Source organism: Staurois parvus, unplaced genomic scaffold, assembly GCF_062004578.1.
Source record: "Staurois parvus isolate SC_StPar_1 unplaced genomic scaffold, SC_StPar_1.0 ptg000131l, whole genome shotgun sequence".
Taxonomy (NCBI): Eukaryota; Metazoa; Chordata; class Amphibia; order Anura; family Ranidae; genus Staurois; species Staurois parvus.
The window spans coordinates 4,100,827-4,120,642 of NW_028317927.1; the positions used below are offsets into that span (position 1 = coordinate 4,100,827).

General features: G+C 40.8%; 1 protein-coding gene across 2 annotated transcripts in view; it reads right to left on the reverse strand.

Annotated features, from left to right (window-relative positions):
• Positions 1 to 19,816, reverse strand: part of TRPC1 (transient receptor potential cation channel subfamily C member 1) — a 98,395-nt gene that overhangs the window by 4,258 nt on the left and 74,321 nt on the right. For both annotated transcript variants that reach the window (XM_089672566.1, XM_089672567.1), the window contains 2 exons: positions 15,360 to 15,561; positions 9,790 to 9,984 (listed from right to left, as the gene is read on the reverse strand). In XM_089672566.1, the coding sequence (XP_089528692.1) occupies positions 9,790 to 9,984; positions 15,360 to 15,561 (397 nt within the window). The remainder of the gene's footprint in view (positions 1 to 9,789; positions 9,985 to 15,359; positions 15,562 to 19,816) is intronic.

Genomic DNA, 19,816 nt, shown 5'->3' on the forward strand with positions numbered 1-19,816 from the left:
AGAACCAGTACAGACAGTTGCTAGATAGATGGAGCAGCTAGAAACCAATGGAGCAGAATGAGATGCCTGTGATCACAGAAGCCAGTGGGAGCCACTGAGTTATCCTCAGAATCTTAAAAAAAAAATAAGCCTGTATCAATAACATGCTGAAAAATTAAGTAGAATGAGTTAAAGAGCATCATCTGGCATTTGTATGGAGCTGCAGCATAAGCCTGGACTGTAAGAGGGCGTACATTGTGGGTTTGCTGGATGATTCATTTATACTGCAGATGCTCTTACACAGTTGCTCTTATCTGATTTTCTCTACCACCTGTGTTCATAGGCTCACAGTTTACAAACACATACATGACTTATACTTGCTAGGTTATGTACTGCAGCCATGCTCCAGGATGAAAAGAGTTATCAGGCCATTCATCACATACATGTCCTAATTAGCATGTATGCTATCATGTTATGCCAACTTAACAGCCCAATTAGCTGGTGACATTGAGCCCAGCCAGCTGGGAATCTATCAACAGCATTAGCAAGTTATGTGACAGCACTTTGTATGACCATCCCATCAGAACATAATACAGTATGCATATGCTTAAGAACTAGAATATAGGTAACTGAATAAGTAATAAAGTGGAGCTCCATATAAAAATGAAACTAAAATGTAATTGTGTACATTAATTCTTGTGATTCACACACTCCTACCACACTAAAAAAAAGGATGGTGACACCACTTGACAGCTTTAAGACATTGTACCTTCATGTGTCACCTGTGTGCTCATTATGCTGTGAAAGAGTAGAATCAGATTGCTCCAGCCTCCCTGCAGCCTCCTACTCCTGTGGGCAGTCTAAACATCTCTCCTTCCATCCTCCAGTGCCTGAAAACATGCTAGACCAGGGGCGCCCCCTGACAACTCATGGGGCCCCCGGGCAATAGGGGATCATGGGGCTCCTGTGTCCTTGGCCAAACTCAAAAAAGCCTATGAAAAAGGTATCAGGGGCATCTCATGGGGCCCCCTACTGACCCGGGCCCTCGGGCAGTGCCCGAGTTAACAAATGGTCAGTCTGCCCCTGTGCTAGACCATACTGCTGTGCAATACAATAGAGCCTCATTCACTGCTGTGCAAGGGATTAGTAAGTACAGTACTTATCCTACCAGTATGTGTTTTTCCATCTTGTGTTATGTAACCGAGACTACAGGGGCTGCATCAATTTCTTAATTTTTTGTTCAGAACATGTCTGAAATCATATCTTAGGCCACTGAGAACCAAAGTTTTCAAAGTTTCAATCCATTTGGCCTCTACCTTTTTCATTAAGGCTAGTAATATTTATTTACAGAAGCTCAACACTTTCAGCTTATACTGGTTGTAAAGTGCGATAGTCTCAAAAACCAACCAAATCATTCTCTTCATTCCTCCCAAGACCTCCTACTCTCTAGCTTCCTTGTCACCTCCTCCCATGCTCATATTCAGGACTTTTCCCAAGCCTCTCCCATACTATGGAACTCCCTACCCCAACCTGTCTGGCTATCTCTTACTTTGTCCACTTTTAGGTGATCCCTGGAAACCCTTCTCTTTAGAGAAGCCTGTTCCGCCTCCACCTAACAACTTTATTTCCGCTTTCTCCATCAGCTCATCCCCCAAACTGTATTGTCTGCTCTCATGTTGTAAAGTGCTGTGCAAATTGTTGGCACTTTATGAAGTCTGAATATTAATGATGTACACCAGAGCGGCTGCTGTTCTGGCTCTCTTCCTCCTGATTTTCTCACAGAGAGCAGTGGGAGCCATTGGTTTCCACTGCTCTCAATCACAGCCAGTGAGTAGGAAGTGGGGGAGGGGTTGAACCCCTTTCTGCATGTCCTATGAACTCAGGAGCAAGAACGCATAAGTGCCCTCAGAGCAAGCTAAATATATTTCCAGGATCACCAAAACAAAATATGTTCAAAGTCTAACAGTTTGTTTTCATATTAAAGCAGCTACAACCAAATTAGAAATGCCTAACCCCTGCCAGCATGCTTCAGAGTAAAGTAATGGTCTCTCTGCAGAGGTCAGACACACTCCCTGGTGAGTCAGAGCCAGTGCTCTGCAATCAGCAGGGAGCATGAGTTTTGCTGATTCCAGTGCTATAGGTCTGAGTCAGTATGGTACATACTGGACCTTTGCAGAGAGTCTACTGCTTCCATACAGGGGGAAAGGGTCCCATTATGCATCTGCTGGCAGGGCACATGATTTTTTCCTCAGGCTGTAGCAGATTAAAAAAAGAAAACAAACTGAAAGACATTGAACCTTTTTGTTCAGATGCACCTAAAATGTATTTAGCAGATTTAAACTGACAGTTTACCTGGGCTTTAAAGTCCTTCTTCCTTAGCAACATGGTACTTACTGTATAGAAGTGTTCCACTAGGGTGCATTCCTTAGTTTTAGCTGTTCTTGCCCATCCTGTTTACTTTTTGCTTTCCAGTTTATCACAGGCACACTTTATCTGAGACAGAACCCATGTAGTGATACCAGAGCATTAAGGTTTTGTAATCATCACACAGATAGAAAGGGCTGCAAGGGCTGGAACAGTTACAATAATGGGGGATTTTAACTACCCTGAGCTTCATAGGAATAATTGTACTACTGGTAAAAGGGCTGAAATGTATAAACCAATTAAAAGACAATTTTTGGCAAAGCCGCAACTAGAAATGATGCTGCTGGACTTGTTCATCTCAAACATTGTGAAGCATATTACTAATGTTCAAAAAAAAAAAAAAACCCTGGGTAGCAGAGACAATAACATGATTTCATTTGTCGTTATCTGTAAATAACAAGCAGGTACTTGAAAGATAAAAACACTCAATTTTAGGAGTGCAAATTTTCAAAGGTTGAGGGCTACTCTCCAAGATTTAGACTGGGTGGGTATGTTGTCATTAAAGAACACAGAACAAAAATGGGAATGCTTCAAACTGATTTTATGTAAACACACTGCAAAATACTTTCCGATGGGCAATAAGATCGAAACACTAAAAATAAAATCTATGTGGCTCACGTCCAAAGTTAAAATAGCTATAAATAATAAGAAAAGAGCATTTAAAAATATAAAAATGAAGGAACATTATCATCATTTAAAACTTACAAGGAATATAACAGAATATGTAAAACAAAAATCAAGGCCGCAAAAATTCGCAATGAAGGTTGCAAATGAGAATAGGACAAAGTCATCAAAATTCTTTGAATATATTAATTTTAAAAATGTCAAATCTGAGTGTGTATGCCCTTTTCAAGATAATTTTGAGTTGGTGACAAAGAGAAGGCAAATGTATTAAATGTCCTCTTCAGCTTTGTGCATACAAAGGAAAATGGGAGAGATCAAGTCCATATTGGGAATTGAAGCCCCAAATGATCCACAATGGCTCCAAACTGATATGGTCCAGAAACACTTAAACAAAATAAAGGCACATAAGCACCTGGACCAGATGGCTTACACCCATGGGTGCTTAAAAGGTTGAGCTATACTATTTCTATGCCATTGTTTCTAATTTTTTTTAACGACTGGCATAGTACCATTGGATTGGTACCTATATTTAAAAAGGGATCAAAGTCTTTACCAATTAACCTCAAACCAGTTAGTTTAACTTCTATAGTTGGGAAAATACTGGAGAGTTTAATAAAAGAAGAGTTTTTGCTAAAAAAATATTTTAAGCAATAGTCACCATGGCTTCACAAAAGACTGAAGGTGTCAAAGAAATCTGACTTATTTTTATGAGGTATTCAAAAACTTAGACAAAGGAGTGGCTGTGGATGTAGTATACTTGGATTTTGGAAGTCCACAGGCTTAGAAACTTCAGTTTGTGATGGATAGAAAACTAGCTAAAAGACCATATTCAGAGAGTAATGATCAATTATTCATACTCAGAATGGTCTGAGATTATTAGTGGTGTAGCCCAACGTTCAGTGTTGGGAGCCTGACTTTTTAACATATTTTACATAATATCGAGTTTGGGATTAAAGGTACTATTTCGGTGTTTGCAGATGACACCAGGTTATGTAGTGGAGTAATGTCCGTAAAGGATGTCCCCAACTTACTAGCTGACCTCAATGCACTATTTAATTGGGCAACTATGTGGCAAATGAGGTTAAATGTTGATAATTGTAAAGCTATGCACTTTGGGGCTAAAAGCATGCATGCATCATACATTGTAGGAGGCGAACAACTGAGGGAATCAATGGTTGAGAAAGATCTGGATGTTCTGGTAGATCATAGACTTAATACTTGCATGCACTGCCAAGTTGCAGTTGCGAGAGCCAGCAAAATACTTTCTTGCATTAAAAGACGTAAGTCTCCAGAGAGACAATTTTGCCCCTTTACAAATCATTAGTAAGACCTCATGTGAAATATGCAGCTTGGTTTAGGGCGTCTGTTCACAAAAAGGATATCGAAGAACTTAAACATGGATAGAGGGGCAACCATACTGATAAGAGGCATGGAGGAGCTCAGCTATGAGGAAAGATTAGCTAAATGGCCACTATAAATACATAGGTGGTCCATTTAATGAAGTTACTGTTGATTTATTCACTTTCGGGTCATTACAGAGGACAAGTCGGCACTCTTTGCATTTGGAGGAAAAGAGATTTAACCTCCACATACGGTAAGAGTCAGAAACATGACAATTTCGAATAGAATCGCTCAAAAATTAGTTCTGGCCAGCTCAATAGATTGTTTAAAAAAGATCTGGATGCACTCCTAAATGCACATATAACATTTATAAGTAATAACACCAGGGGTAGTTGATCCAGGGAATATGCGATGGCTTCCTTCAGGATCAGTAAACAATTTTGGCAGAAATTTGAGCTGTGGGTGGTCCTGCAAGCACACTCTGGCTTGGCAAAAGTCGACTTTAAAATCCACTGTGCCAGGTGGACATGTTTTATTTATCAAGTGTGTTAGATTTTTTTCACTATGCCTAGTGAACAAATCTAGGAATGATCAGGACTTTCATTTTAAACCTTTAGTTAACCACTAGAAGTTAGCACTTTAACTGCAGGTTTACTGATTTTGCCATTGATTTTAGCAGCACACCATGTTTTTGGGAAATCAGTTTAAGATCAAAAAAAAAATAACAACAAATGCAAAGAAACGGGAATTCCCATTCTAAAAATAACATTTGTTCCCAGGAGGAGCCCAAGAAAGAAGTGTGTATGACAGCTCCACATATTTTCAAAGTACTATCACACCTTCAGGCACAAACACCTCTATTTATGTCATAAAGGAGCTCAGTGAATTGACTTGGCACTTGGCTAAATTTAGTATCCATAGAAGAAAAAATGTAGGCTAACAGGGGGTGTTTGTATAATAACATATATTAGAGAAAAACAAGCAAATGATAAAACTGATAGTAGAATTCCCTTAGCACAAGAAAAATAAATTTGACATGAAAGTTCATATGTTTACATAAAGAATTAGCTATTTTTTCAGAAATGTTTTATTTAAAAAAAAAAGTTAACACTTATTTTACTGGGCTGGTAAGTATACAGCTATGATTATTACAGGGAACTATTCTATGTACCATTTTCACATCCCTTTTACAAAAGTTCATGTATGCAAGTTACCATCACTTTACTGGTCTGCTGAATTGTTTTGGTTGTTAAAAGTAGCAGTAGTATCATTTTAATATTAAGGTTCATTCATGAAGTAAAACGTGTTAAATAGATACTTTTTTAAAGAGTTTATTACAGCACAATAAATTCAGGGAGAGAGAGGGCACAGGATACCTGGAAATAGGCAAAAATGACTGCAGACGTCTCTTCTAGCAGCAGTGAATGCAGTCTATGGAACATTATGCCAAGATCAGCAATCTGTCTTGATAAGCTATTAAACACAACAAGGTAGCTCAGGCACCTCTTGGGATGAGCAGCTAGAGCTTCCACAATGTCCACTGGCAGCAAATTGTGCCCAGCCCTCCGAGACATTCAGCAGTAAATTTTCTTCAAATAATGCTCCTTACAGGTAGCCATCTTCCTGCTCCACTCCTTCTGGATGTAAGGCAGCAAAAATCCCCTATGCTTAGGCCCCTCTTTCAGCAGCTTCCTCTCTGAGCAAAAGACCTCCAATAGAGCCTCCTCTCCTGCGTCCAACAGCCCAGGACACAAGGGCCCTTCTACAAGGTCATCCTACATATTTATATTCTTCTCCAGCATGAACCACTGGCAATAAGCCTCCTAGTGATTCGCCACAAAGGAATAAGTATTCACAGCTCAGTAACTTTGTTTCTTTGTGTTCTGTATACAAGCGACACTCCCTTCCAGCAGGCAGAAACAAACAATTATTGAAATTAGGGAAAACCCAATGATAACAGAAAAAACATCAATTTGAACTCAGGCTTACTATGGCCTAGCTGTAACACTAAATTTGGAATGGGGGCACGTCAGTTTAAGGCAGGGTCCCTACATACAAATATGTGTTCCACTGTTTTTGTTTAAACAGACCTAGACTGGAACATTTTCAATTCTTGCATTTGGCAAAAAACTGGTCTGCCGGAGAGGATTTGTGGGCCACTGTAAGCTTATGCAGACTGCTCAGCCTTGGTCCATGTTTGTATAAATCATTTACTACAGAAAATCACCATTGGGGGAAACAAAGGTACTGAGGTGGCAGTGGTGCCAGTACATACCTAAAGTATAAATAAAAGCAAAACTTTTCTTTTTTTTGTTTTGGATATATTGGAGAGGGATTAGAACATCTGTGAGGTTTTTATTGCTGTCTGTGTCCTGGTTAGGCAGATGCAATCTTTCTATTTGTCCTGTCATCAGGGCCGCTGATAAGGGGGTACCCCCGGCCCTCCTGTAGGGGGCCCGGCCCCATCAACTGCAGAGAGGGGCTCGGGCAGCTGACAAGTTCATCTACAGCTGCTAAATTCCACTGTTAGCCTCTTGTCATTCTATCACACAGCGGCTCAGTTTTGTGATGTTAGAGGCGCTCCTGCTCTGCTCCACAAGTTTGACACTTTCAAGTTTCCTTTAGTTTACATTTAATTGCAACTTTGTTTCTCTCCTCTCCCCCAGACTGCTGATCCCTTTCTGCTCACTGCTGCTAAACCTCTCTTTTCTTATACAACTTGACCCCCTCCACCCCCCCCCCCCCCCCCCATCATCACCTGTTCCCTCTGTAAACCTATATATCACTGCTCAACTCTTTTTATTTAACTATTTATTTACTGATCTAGTTAATGTGTCCCATTTTCTATCACCTACAGCTCAGATCTAGCATTATTATAAGATTCCTATTTGTATCTCACCACTAGTCTGATTGCATTCACAATTCCTGGTCAGTCCCCTTCCCTTACCTATAATAACCTTTAGGGCCAATTCACACTACATGCATTTCAGTTGCAGTTTTTTCTGCATCCAAAACCCACAGAAAGTAGGTTATATGGTTGTCAATGTCATAGTTCACATCAGTGCTTGTAGTTCCAGTGCATTCCGGTTGCGGAAAAAAAAGTAGAACAGGCTGCATTTTTTCTGCACAGAACTGTACTGGAACGCGATAAAACGCATCAGAAACAAACCAGAACACACCAAAAAAGCACTATAATGCACATGTCCCTAAATAAATTGAAGAAAAAGAGAGGGGAAAAAATGAACTGGAATGCATAAAAACACATCAAAAACGCACCTGAACACGCTAAAAATGCGTCAAAAACGTGCATGCAAAAATGCATCTGGAACACATCAAGACTGCGTTTTTATAGTGTGAACTGGCCCTCAGGACTTGTTCACACCATTTGTGGTGCAGAAACTCATTCATTTTCCTGCACAGCAAAGAAATGCAATGCCCTCTGCAGATGTGCGCAGGTACCATGAATACTTAATTGCATCTAAACACATCTAGTAAACACAGACGCATTCACAGCCACCAAAACGCATGGTACCACACTACTGTGCGATTAGGTGCAACACACTTTTAAAATAATATGCCTGCAGTATTTTTGCATGTTCCCACATGCGTAGGCAGCCCATTGAAATTAATGGGCTGATGAAAAAAGTTTTTCAAAAATGACCCATTAACACAGGTCCTCTGGCCTGTACAGCATGAATGAGGGGGTTGTTCATGTAGCTGAAGCCACCTCTTACACTATGGGGACACAGCAGCTGTATGAACACAAGTTTTAATCTCACAGGTGTGAAGGCGTGGGGAAGTGGCCCTGAATGCTCACTGTCTGAGTTCACGGCTGTACACCCACACCCATATACCTTTAATATTTGGACCTTCAGCGTCTCCATAGTTTAACCCCTTTGTGCCGGCGCCTCCCGGCCCTTTAAGGGTTTCAGAAGCCGGGAGGCGGAGCAGGGTTTAGGGTCATGTGACCGCTGTGACACACCATCACGTTGGTCACATGATCGGGAAAGGTTCTGATCGAAAGAGGAGATCGGGAACTTTCCATGAGTACCAGACAAGTGTGCTTGGAGCGCGCAGGGCGCGCGCTCTTAGCACATGCAGTATGTTCTTTTTTAATAGAACGCAAATGTGTGGCTGCTCAGCATCTAGGCCCAGATGCCGGGAGGCTGCATATTTGCGTTTGGCCGGCGTGAAGAGGTTAACATAGGATGCCTGCAAACAGCACCAAGAAGCTCCAGCCACATAAACAAACCACTGATTCTCACTCTACAGGCCACAGCACCCATGTGAATGAGCCCCAAGACCTCAATTACACACAGCTTTTTTTATTAACTCAGTTCAGATTTATCACTTCTCAGGAATTTTGTTGGGATTGTGTACATTGATAAAGTTTTTAGTGTATTTTTACCATAAATATAATTTTGATATTTTCGCTGGCCGTTGGGGGGGGGGGGGGCTGTCAGGTAGGCTGTACGGGGCCCCATGATATCTGACAGCGGCCCTGCCTGTGATGTTTACCACTAAAAGTGAAAGTAGAAGAAAGTCCCAAATTTAGGTTGTCCTCAGAGAAGGGACAGTGGAGAAATTTTGCAATGAGAACACTAGTTCAGGTGACAACTAGGGACTCCCAACTTTTGTAGAGATGTCCTCCTACTTGCAGTTTTGACTATGGGACAGGAAGTGAAGGGAAATCTCTGCAATGGGACATAGATCACAAAAAAAAACTGACGACAGGTGTTGTTCCTCCCCCATACAAAGTGAAAATAAAGTTTTGTTTTTTATTATAAATTCCATTGTGCTTGGCAGTTAGGAACAGGGGCGGACTGACAACTCATGGGGCCCCCGGGCAATAGGGGATCATGGGGCCCCTGTGTCCTTGCCCAAACTCAAAAAAGCCTATGAAAAAGGTACCAGGGGCATCTCATGGGGCCCCCTACTGACCCTGGGCCCTCGGGCAGTGCCTGAGTTTCCAAATGGTCGGTCCGTCCCTGGTTAGGAAGGTATATAACTATTGGCAGCTGTTCTTTGTCAGGGCTGCTTTTTTCTCCCCAACTGGAGAGGAGAGTCAGTGTCAAATATTGGGATTATTTTCTAGCACCCCAAAAAAGATTTGACTTGCAGTTCAGTGGATTGCATATCTGGCATATTGAAAAACCAAATGGGCTATGTGGATCAGTAACATCAGATTGGTTATGTAAGAGAGGTTTCTTTTAATGCATACAACTCTGACTACTGTTACATTTTTACTTATGTCGCACATTACTACAACATTGAACAAAGCTGTATTAAACATCCCTTCCCAATGCAAGCCCATACTACATACTTCTACAATCCCTGCTGTGTTAGTTTGGATTTGCCAGATTACATGAATATTATCCTGTCTGGGACTGTTTAGAAAGAGATTACTATGAAATGCCTTACCTTGAGGCTGTTCTGCCGTTTGACTCTTCCCGATGGAGTATGAGAGCAGATCCACTTGCTCAGGCTGTTGAACAAATAACAAATAGTCTTGGGAGAAGGAATAATGTTGAAAGGTGGAGGAAGAGTGCATTTGTCATCAAAATAGCTGAGCCACAGCTTGGCCCTGGCAAACTTCCACTCTTTATCTTCATGATTCTGGAAGTAGAAGAAAAAAAAGATACCAGTCATCAAAAGAAGGCATGATAGGAAGAAACCCAGTGGCATCTGTTATGATGATATGACCTTGGATTCATCTGCAGGAGTCCAGACAACCTGAAGTGTTTGGATGATGAATAAAGGATCATAGCACTTTTTAGAATATCATTCAACAAAAACAAGTGAATACTTAAGCTGCCAATGAACAAGATAGAGATCTGTGTATTACGATGCAATATTACTCCCTGATGGAGAAATTGTAATGTTTCCATAGTTATGGCTCACTAATAAGAATGCATCCCAAGCCTGGTTAAGGGACTATATAGGGATGTTTTTTACCTTAACTGACCTAATACTACAGGAATGTCATTGCAATAAACATTAAACTTATTCTCCCTGGAAAAGAAATGCTTGAGAGGAGAAATGATAGCAATATATAAATACCTCAATGGTGATTCTAGCATAAAGAATAAACTATTCAGTACCAGGGAGTATAAGAAGACACAGGGCCACTTAATGAAATTGGAGGAGAAGTGGTTTAACCTTAAACTGCATAGTGTTTTTCTCACTGTCAGAGCAGTAAGGATGTAAGCGGTAAGGAACTCATTTCCACATTCGGTGGTGTCAGCAGGAAGTATTGATAGTTTGAAAAAAACTCATAGATGGGCATCTTAGCGAATACAATATACAGGGATATGGGATATGACATTTAGACATGAGCACACACACACCTACATAGGTTGAAATGGATGGACTGGTGTCTTTATTCAACACAACCAACTATGTAACTATATGTAACTGACAAACTGACAAAGCCGACTCAGGAATGTATACTATCATCCTTAGAAGATAATATTACTTTCCAAGGGTTATGATTGGTCATTACTACCAATTATTTATTTATATACCACAGCCAAAACTGAAATAAGTTAGTCTCTCAACAGGGCTGCTACAGGCATGCATCTGGATTGATCATCTGCTAAGGAAAAACGGGTGGGACTACTTGGTGAAAGGCATTTATAGCTACGTTTCTTGTTATATATTTCCAATATTACATTTGTTATCTTTATCTTTCATTATTTAAATACATGTTATATACAGTTTGACTTTACCTGCAAGTGTTTGTGTAATTTCTCTTTGCATACCTCAAAAATAAACCCAAAAAACATAAACTATCACGTAACCGTGAAGAAACACTCCCCTGCGCATTGCTCATAGGCTTAACTGAGCAGTCGATATTTCAACTGGGCCGTTACAACCACCTGTTTGGTATGTAACATAGTTTTACAGTTTTTTTACACTGTATTTGTATTCCTTTCTATTTTGAGGCATGTGGGTGGGTATGGGGCATGTACAGTGCATCCAGAAAGTATTCACAGCGCTTAACTTTTACCACATTTTGTTATGTTACAACCTTATTCTAAAATGGATTAAATCCTTTTTTTCCCTCAACATTCTACAAACAATACCCCATAATGACAACATGAAAGAAGTTCGTTTTGAAATCTTTGCAATTTATTAAAAATAAAAAACGAAAATAAACACATGTACATAAGTATTCACAGCCTTTGCTCAATACTTTGTTGAAGCACCTTTTGCACCAATTACAGCATCAAGTCATTTTGAGTATGATGCTACCAGCTTGGCACACCTATTTTTGGGCAGCTTCTCCCATTCTTCTTTGCAGTACCTCTCAAGCTCCATCAGGTTGAATGGGGAGCATACTGTAGGTGCACAGCTATTTTCAGATCTCTCCAGAGATATTCCTTCGGGTTCAAGTCTGGGCTCTGGCTGGGCCACTCCAGGAAATTCACAAAGTTGGCCCGTAGCCACTCCTTTGTTTTGTGGGCTTAGGGTCGTTGTCCTGTTGAAAGTTGAACCGTCACCCCAGTCTAAGGTCCAGAGCGCTCTGGAACAGATTTTCATCAAGGATGTCTCTGTGCATTGCTGCATTCATCTTTCCTTCGATCCTGACTAGTCTCCCAGTCCCTGCCACTGAAACACATCCCCACATCATGATGCTGCCACCACCATGCTTCACTGTAGGGATGGTATTGGCCAGGTGGTGAGCAGTGCCTGGTTTCCTCCAGACATGACGCTTGGCATTCAGGCCAAAGAGTTCAATCTTAGTTTCATCAAACCATAGAGTTTTGTTTCTCATGGTCTGAGAGTCCCTCAGGTGCCTTTTGGCAAACTCCAGGTGGGCTGCCATTTGCCTTTTTACTGAGGAGTAGCTTCCATCTGACCACTCTACCATATAGGCCTGATTGCTGGAGTGCTGCAGAGATGGTTGTTATTCTAGAAGGTTCTCCTCTCTCCACAGAAAAACACTGGAGCTCTTTCAGAGTGACCATCGGGTGCTTGGTTACCTCCTGGCTAAGACCCCTCGATCGTACATTTTGGCCGGGCTGCCAGAACTAGGAAGATTCTTGGTGGTTCCAAACTTCTTCCATTTACGGATGATAGAGGCCACTGTGCTCATTGGGACCTTCAATGCTGCAGAATTTTGTCTGTACCCCTCCCCAGATCTGTGCCTTAAAACAATCCTGTCTTGGAGGTCGACGGACAATTCCTTGGACTTCATGATTTGGTTTGTGCTCTAACATGCACTGTTAACTGTGGGACCTTATATAGACAGGTTTATGCCTTTCCTAATAATGTCCAATCAACTGAATTTCCCACAGGTGGACTCTAATCAAGTTGTGGAAACATCTCAAGGTTGATCAGTGCGAACAGGATGCAACAGAGCTCAATTTTGAGTGACATGGCAAAGGAGCTGAATACCTATGTACATGTGTTTTTTTCCATTTTTTGTTTTTAATAAATTGCAAAGATTTCACAAAGAAATTCTTTCATGTTGTCATGGGTTATTGTTTATAGAATGTTGAGGGAAAAAAATGAATTTAATCCATTTTGGAATAAGGCTGTACCATAACAAAATGTGGCAAAAGTTAAGTGCTGTGAATACTTATGGAAAAATTTAGAGATACTCAGAAAAGACAGTATAGAGTTTGAACTCATAAAAGCTGGAAGTGAAAACATCCATGCTCCCATGGTATGAAAGAAAAATATCTTCCCTTAGAATGAAATACAAGTACTCTATGCCCATTAGTTAGGTAAGGTGACCCGTTGGATTGTGGAAGCTACAAAGGAATATCCCAGCTAAGCTCTGCTTCTAAAAATGTATCTAATAGGAAGATCATATAGTCTAAACCATATGTGAAAAAGAAAAAGATGCTAGGAAAAAAAAAATTAGGCTTAGGACTGAAGGGTCAATAATAGATCAGATATCCAAAGACAGATACTTAAAAAGCCCTATGAGCATGGGATCATCTGCTTGTTGATTTTAGAGCAGCTTATTATAACATTGTATAAATGCAGCTGTATACAGCCATGAGAGAAGACAACATGAAATAAACTAATGACAGCAGTGAAACTTTCTATGGCAGGTAGTACAGCACAGATCCTTGTCAGGCGCCCTAAATATGATCAAACCAGGGTGACACATTGCTATGGTGAAGTGGAAAACCCAGATACTCCTGCGCTTAGGGATGGAATCAATGTCATTAGGACCACTTAACGAAATTCTTGGGATATGCACACCTTGCTGCCCTCAAAGGACCGGGGGAGTCCAAATATACTGAATAGAGAAAATCAAACAGAAGGGGCACCAGCCTAGTGCATTAACTTAAAAATATGTTTATTAAATGTTAAAATTAGGTGCAGACACATTACTATGTATTTTCTTCAATATGGCACCGGCACAGATGGTTTAATCCAAGTATACACAAATCTAAGTTTTCCGAGCTGTGGAAAAAGCAGCACTTATCAGTAAGTATGCAAGGAAGAAAGGAACCATGGTTCTGCTAAAGGTAATGGCTATGACGTGACTTTTGCTTAATTCATGGCTGCTAAGCTCCATCTATTGCCATACTTCTGTCTAGTTAGAGCGCCTTTGTTGGCCACTCAGGTGCGCTCACTGGACAAGGGAATGGCCATTGGCAGGATTTAGCCATATTGTCAAATAAAGTCAGCCAGCAGTCATAAACTTAATTAGGGAAGGCCCCCCAAAACAGTTTTCATACTAATAATGGTAATAGAAGTTATTTTTTGATGCCCTTGGGCTAAAAGAGCTTACAGGTTCACAGTAAGAAGATTGACAGGATATTGAAACCTTTCTGTTACCAGAATTACAAAAGATGGATAATCTTGTAATGGGGACACCTGTACAAGAGTGCATTTCCCTCACTTTGGAAAGATCTCCTCTCACTCCTTTTTTGTGTCTACAGGTCAATAGGAGAAAACTGGCAAAAAAGATAGGGGTTTTAATCTTTGCCAACTTTATCCAAAATGAGAAAAAAAAAGTTTCAGCATCATATATATGTTAAACTGATGGATAAGTTAAGCTGAGTTATCTCGTTGTTTTTAAATGAACAAATGCAAAAATGTGTTCTCCTGACATGGAAAACTACAACGTAGTGCCTTTCTCAACTACAACTTGGTGCCTTTATAATTTCTATAAAGTATTACTGTACAGTGTTGGGTTTCTGTTTCTCATCTGTTTTTTAAGAAGATAAAATCAGATGTGATTTTCCAAGCTGTCCATTCCCTTGTATGGAATTGCTATACAGATAGAGAAAGTACAGAGGGATCATTTAATGGATTATGCACTTGGTGAATATCCATCCAGCTGTCTACTGGCCAGGTTACTTTCAAATGGCTCTAGCAGCTGTCATTGTATCAAAACTGACTGCTTTTTGACACTTTTTTTCTCTAAATAGTAAGATTTTTATGCAACTCTCTACTATCGGTTTATTGACTTAACATCACAAAAGAACAACATTACTAAGCAAACTTAAAGATGTAAAATTACACTAAACACTAAATGTATAATAAAATCTGAATGCTGCTTGAGTAAATTATGTAAAATTATAAACCTTTTTTGGATTAAATGAAAACTGCACCACTTCTTCTGATCCTTGTTTGTGAACACACATAATCCCTTCCCCAAACTCTTTTGTAAATAACATCAAAACCATTATTAAATTGTTGGTTACAACTATGGACCCCAGTTACTAGGGATGGGGGTAGGAAATGTAACAAGTTTAACTGGGTCCATGGAACTCGGAGGATTGGCTATGACCATTGTTTAGGATTGATTGTCATTTTTTCCCTCACTGCACCAATGGAAGGATCATCATTAGGTTTTCATTAGCTAGAATAGGCTATTATGCTTTACAGAGCCATTGGGCAATACTCCAGAAATATGAACCCTTGCATGGGTTCTCCCATGGAAATAAGAGTCTTATGGGTACAGTTAACCTGAAAAATCTTTCTAAAGTTATCATTGATGCAAAGACATTTCTACAACTTACAGCTATAAGTTGGAAGCTTTTGTGCAGCATGGCCACCAGAAGCTTGGTAAGTACAATCACCACCACCACATTGTAGGTTCCAATAATCAGTGCTCCCACAAATGACTGAAGTTCCTCATTGTAACTGAATCTGGTTACAAAGAGCGCTACATGTGCCAGTGAGAAGATGTACCAGAACAGAGCATAGCATGTCCCAATAAACCTGCAATAAGAGACAAAAAAAAAAAATGTACAGTGCCTTCATTAGTAACAGAGATAAATAAAAGTAACAACATTTTATGTACAGGTATTTACTCACAGGTTTTATAAGAATCAAAGAGAACTATGGTATAGATTGTATGCATTAAGTATGGACAGACAATTAAAACAGCTCACTGTTCTGTAAACTTTATAGCACCTTGGTACAGTATGCTCAAACTAAACATGTTTATATAACTCTGCTATTAAAATGCAGTCGTTTGTTATGCAGCAGGGTCAGAAAGTGAAATTAGTGTAGTATAAGAAAAATTACAGGCAGCAGATTTGATATATTTCAGCTTACTGGTTGTAACCTGGACTGCAGTTGAAAACTGCTGTGGAACTTCTTCCTTTGTTGCTGCTGTATTACCCTTCTGCAGTTTAGACAGGGTTAAACTGAAAATTCATTAATGCAGATGTGCAGCAGTCATCTTTCAGGAGACCACTTTGCAATACTCAGATATGGAGTGTCTCTGGTGCAGGGGGCAGCCATCTTGGTTGGGTCTGGATCGAGTGATTGCGAAGCTACAGAGCAAATGCTCAGTGAACTGGCTGCTGGAAAAGAGAGCTCTGTTGTGCCTCCAGCTTCAGTTCTGGTAATTACTGTTATTCAGAATACTGCAGGTGTTTAACTATATCTCTTAGAGTATCGTTAGCTTGTTAGCAAATGTCGTATTGTAGAAAAATCAACAGTGATTAGGGGAGTGGGGTGTGGCCTGGTTGGTCCAACCCAAGAAGGAGCTTGCTCAGATGCAGACTTAAGCCCTAAGCTTTTCCTCCTCCTCTGAAACCTCTCCCCAATGTTAGTGCTGTCCCTGACAAATAGGAGCTCTGTCTCTACACTAGTTTACTCACAAAATGCGCACTGAAACCCCGGGGGCATGGAGTTAAAAAGACTCTGTGTGACCCAAGATGGCACCAAGGTCACCTGGGTCCAGCATAATTAATCTGAACGCTGCCCCAGGGAACTGAGGGAACCATAGAGAAACTCAGTTTCTCTTAACTTCCTCCAGCTGCATTGCTATTCCTGAAGAGCAGCACCTGCAGTGGAGAACGTAGACTGCACCTGCCTACAAGTACACTTGCTAAGCCTCTCTTTTTTTAGGTTATACTTGGCTTAATAAATTCTTTGAAATAGCTCAAAAGTGTGTTGGTCAGTGCTGGGTGACCGGGGTGTATCATCTTCAGGTGTGCGAAAAAATGACAAAACAATCCAGCATCTCCTCTGCAGGTAGTGCTAAACAGTTATTTGATATGTGACTGCGTTAGATTTATTCATAAACTATAAGCCCCGCCTTCATGTAATCATGTAATGGAGATGAAAAGAGACATGTAGTCCAAATCAGGGGAGAAGACTCGGATGACAAATGTATTTGCATAAATACAGTTTGTAAGGGCCAGGAGACAGGTGAGTGGGCCTTCCTCCTTGAATGTCAAGTGTAGGGTGACATAAGAGGACTACCCCCAGTGTGGGTTCTTCTGGGCTATGCTAGGCACTATGGACAGGGTTACTCACCTTGCACATGGGGTACCTTAGTTATGTAGTGCTCATCAATGCCCCTGAGCACTTTCAGGTAAAATCAACCATAAGATGGTCCTAAATCTAGGCCATACACTGTGTACGCAGAATGCTCAAACTGGACTCCAGCTACCTCTCTGGTCCTGTGTCAATGCACACCTTGACTGTAGGTGTTTGCATTTAAGAGAGACACACTGAGCCTATGCCCACTCTACCCGCCTAGTGTACTTCACTCCCAGTGACAGAATGGGGTCCCGCCGTGCGCCTAGTGAGAACCTCATGCGTGCACTTTGTCTTCATACTCTCCTGTATCTGGTGGCTAGGTTGAGGGCCTCCATGATGCTGATCTGCTTCCACTGCTATGGGAGATGGACTGTTGTGGAAAGAACTTCCAAAGACAACCCCCCTGACTACCGGAGTATGCCCTGCCTGACACAGATACCACACTTCACAACAGACTCCTTGAGCTGGTTACTAGACCTCCTTTACCCTTGGCAACTACTTGCTTTAATTCTGTACTATGTTAACTCTTGCAGAGCTGTCTTCATACCCCAATGTGCTTTACACCCTTTGAATAACTTTAGACCAGGCGGGAAGAATGGTTCAAAGATTCAGCCATCATCATATAAGCACTGATAAGCAGCAATATATAAAATATTTGTTTTTAGGTTTAGAAACACATTAATGCTATCCAACAAACACTGAAACTCTGGTGAAGTCAGAATGTTCACTCAATTAACCTTCTCTACTTCTATTACTAGGAATATTATTGTTGGCTCTGAAAAATGGATATTTTTAAATCAGGCTTTCGCAGTGCAGCAAGGAACTGCAGTGGGTTTGCTTGGAAATTTGTCTCCTGCATCACAACCATAGACTCTCAGATAAACATTTTATCAACAAAAGAGGGTTTGGTAGACTAGAGCACTACAGCAATGCCTGCAGTCAAAACTGAAATATTGCGCAAGTAGGCATCTTAAGGAGAAGCAGTTCGGTCTGCATTTGCCCACTGGAAAACGGTGCTCATCCATGACAACTTGTGCAAAAATTGATTGGGTAACAGAAAGAGTTAAAATTCATGTCATGGTTATTTATTGAACTACAGTAGATGAACTTCTGTCTATTTCAACCTGACTAACTATATAATTATGTCAGCTTTTTTTTTCCATTGTGTAGTTTGTTTGTTTTTCAACTGTTTTTCAGACATTAATAAAATAAAATTAACTGTTACTGTGAATTCTGATACGGCTTTAGTCTTGCTTGGATATTTTTGCATTCCATGTTCTGTTTTTTTTTGCTGTCTGTGTCCCCACTAAGAAGATTCACTTTCTCTGTTTGTACTGGTGGCTACTGTCACCAATACAAAAGGTCCATAATTTTACAGCTGTCATCAGAATAGGAGGTGAGGGGAAATCTTCCAATAGGAATACTTGTTCTAGTGACAATTGGCTTTGAGGGATTTATTGGAGATATTTCCTCTCACTTCCTGATGTATCTCCAAGAAAATCAAGAGAAATTACCCCAGTGGTACATCAAAAGAAAAAAAAAAAGGGTTTAACCCCTTGCCTACCAGACACTTTTATCCACTTTCTGCCCAGGCCAATTTTCAGCTTTCAGTGCTGTCGCATGTTGACAATTGTGTGGTCATGGAACACTGTACCCAAACAAAATTTTTATCTTTTTTTTTTTGACAGATAGAGCTTTCTTTTGGTGTATGTAATCACCACTGGGTTATTTATTTTTTGCTAAACAAACTAAAAAAGACTGAAAATTTTGAAAAAAAAAAAGTTTTTTCTTAGTTTCTGTTATAATATTTTGTAAATAAGTATTTTTTCTCCTTTACTGATGTGCACTAATGAGGCTGTAGTGATGGGCACTGAAAGGCTGCACTGATGAACACTGATAGGCATCACTGGTGGGCATTGACAGGCATCACTGATGGGCACTGATAGGCAGCTCTCATATATGGCACTGATAGGCAGCACTGATTGGAACTGTTAGGCAACACTGACGGGCACTGATAGGCAGCACTGAGGGGCACTGATAGACAACACTAACTGGCACTGATAAGCGGCACTGACTGGCACACCGATTGGCGGCACTGATAGGCATCACTGACAGTCACTGATATGCAGTACTGACTGGCACTTATAGGCAGCACTGAAAGGCAGCTCTGATATGCACTGATATGTGGCATTGATGTGCACTGATGAGCACTGATATGTGGCATTGTTGTGCACTGATGGGCACTGGTATGTGGCATTGATAATATAATTACAGGTGGTAATTATGGGCACTGAAAGGCAGCACTGATGGGGCTACAGTGATCATCAAGGCACAGATGATCAGTGCCCTGATGATCAGTGTAGATGTCCCCTCTCAGGAGTGCTGGTTACCGGCTCTCCGCTCCTCACGCGCTGTCAGAGTGAGGAGAGGACTGTCAAAAACCAGCATTGCCTATTTACATGCAATCAGCTGTGATTGGACACAGCTGATCACATGACAGAGCCTATGTCATCGGCTCTTTACTGCGACTGGTGATCTGCTGTGTCCCTGGGACACAGCGCTCCACCGATCGCTGCACGCCCCCAGGGGCGCACTTGCACAGCTAGAGTGGGAGGATGTCATATGACATCTTCCCAGAACAACAGAACCGCCACCCTCCCATCATCTCCTTATATACAGTTCTCCTTAAATAATTTAA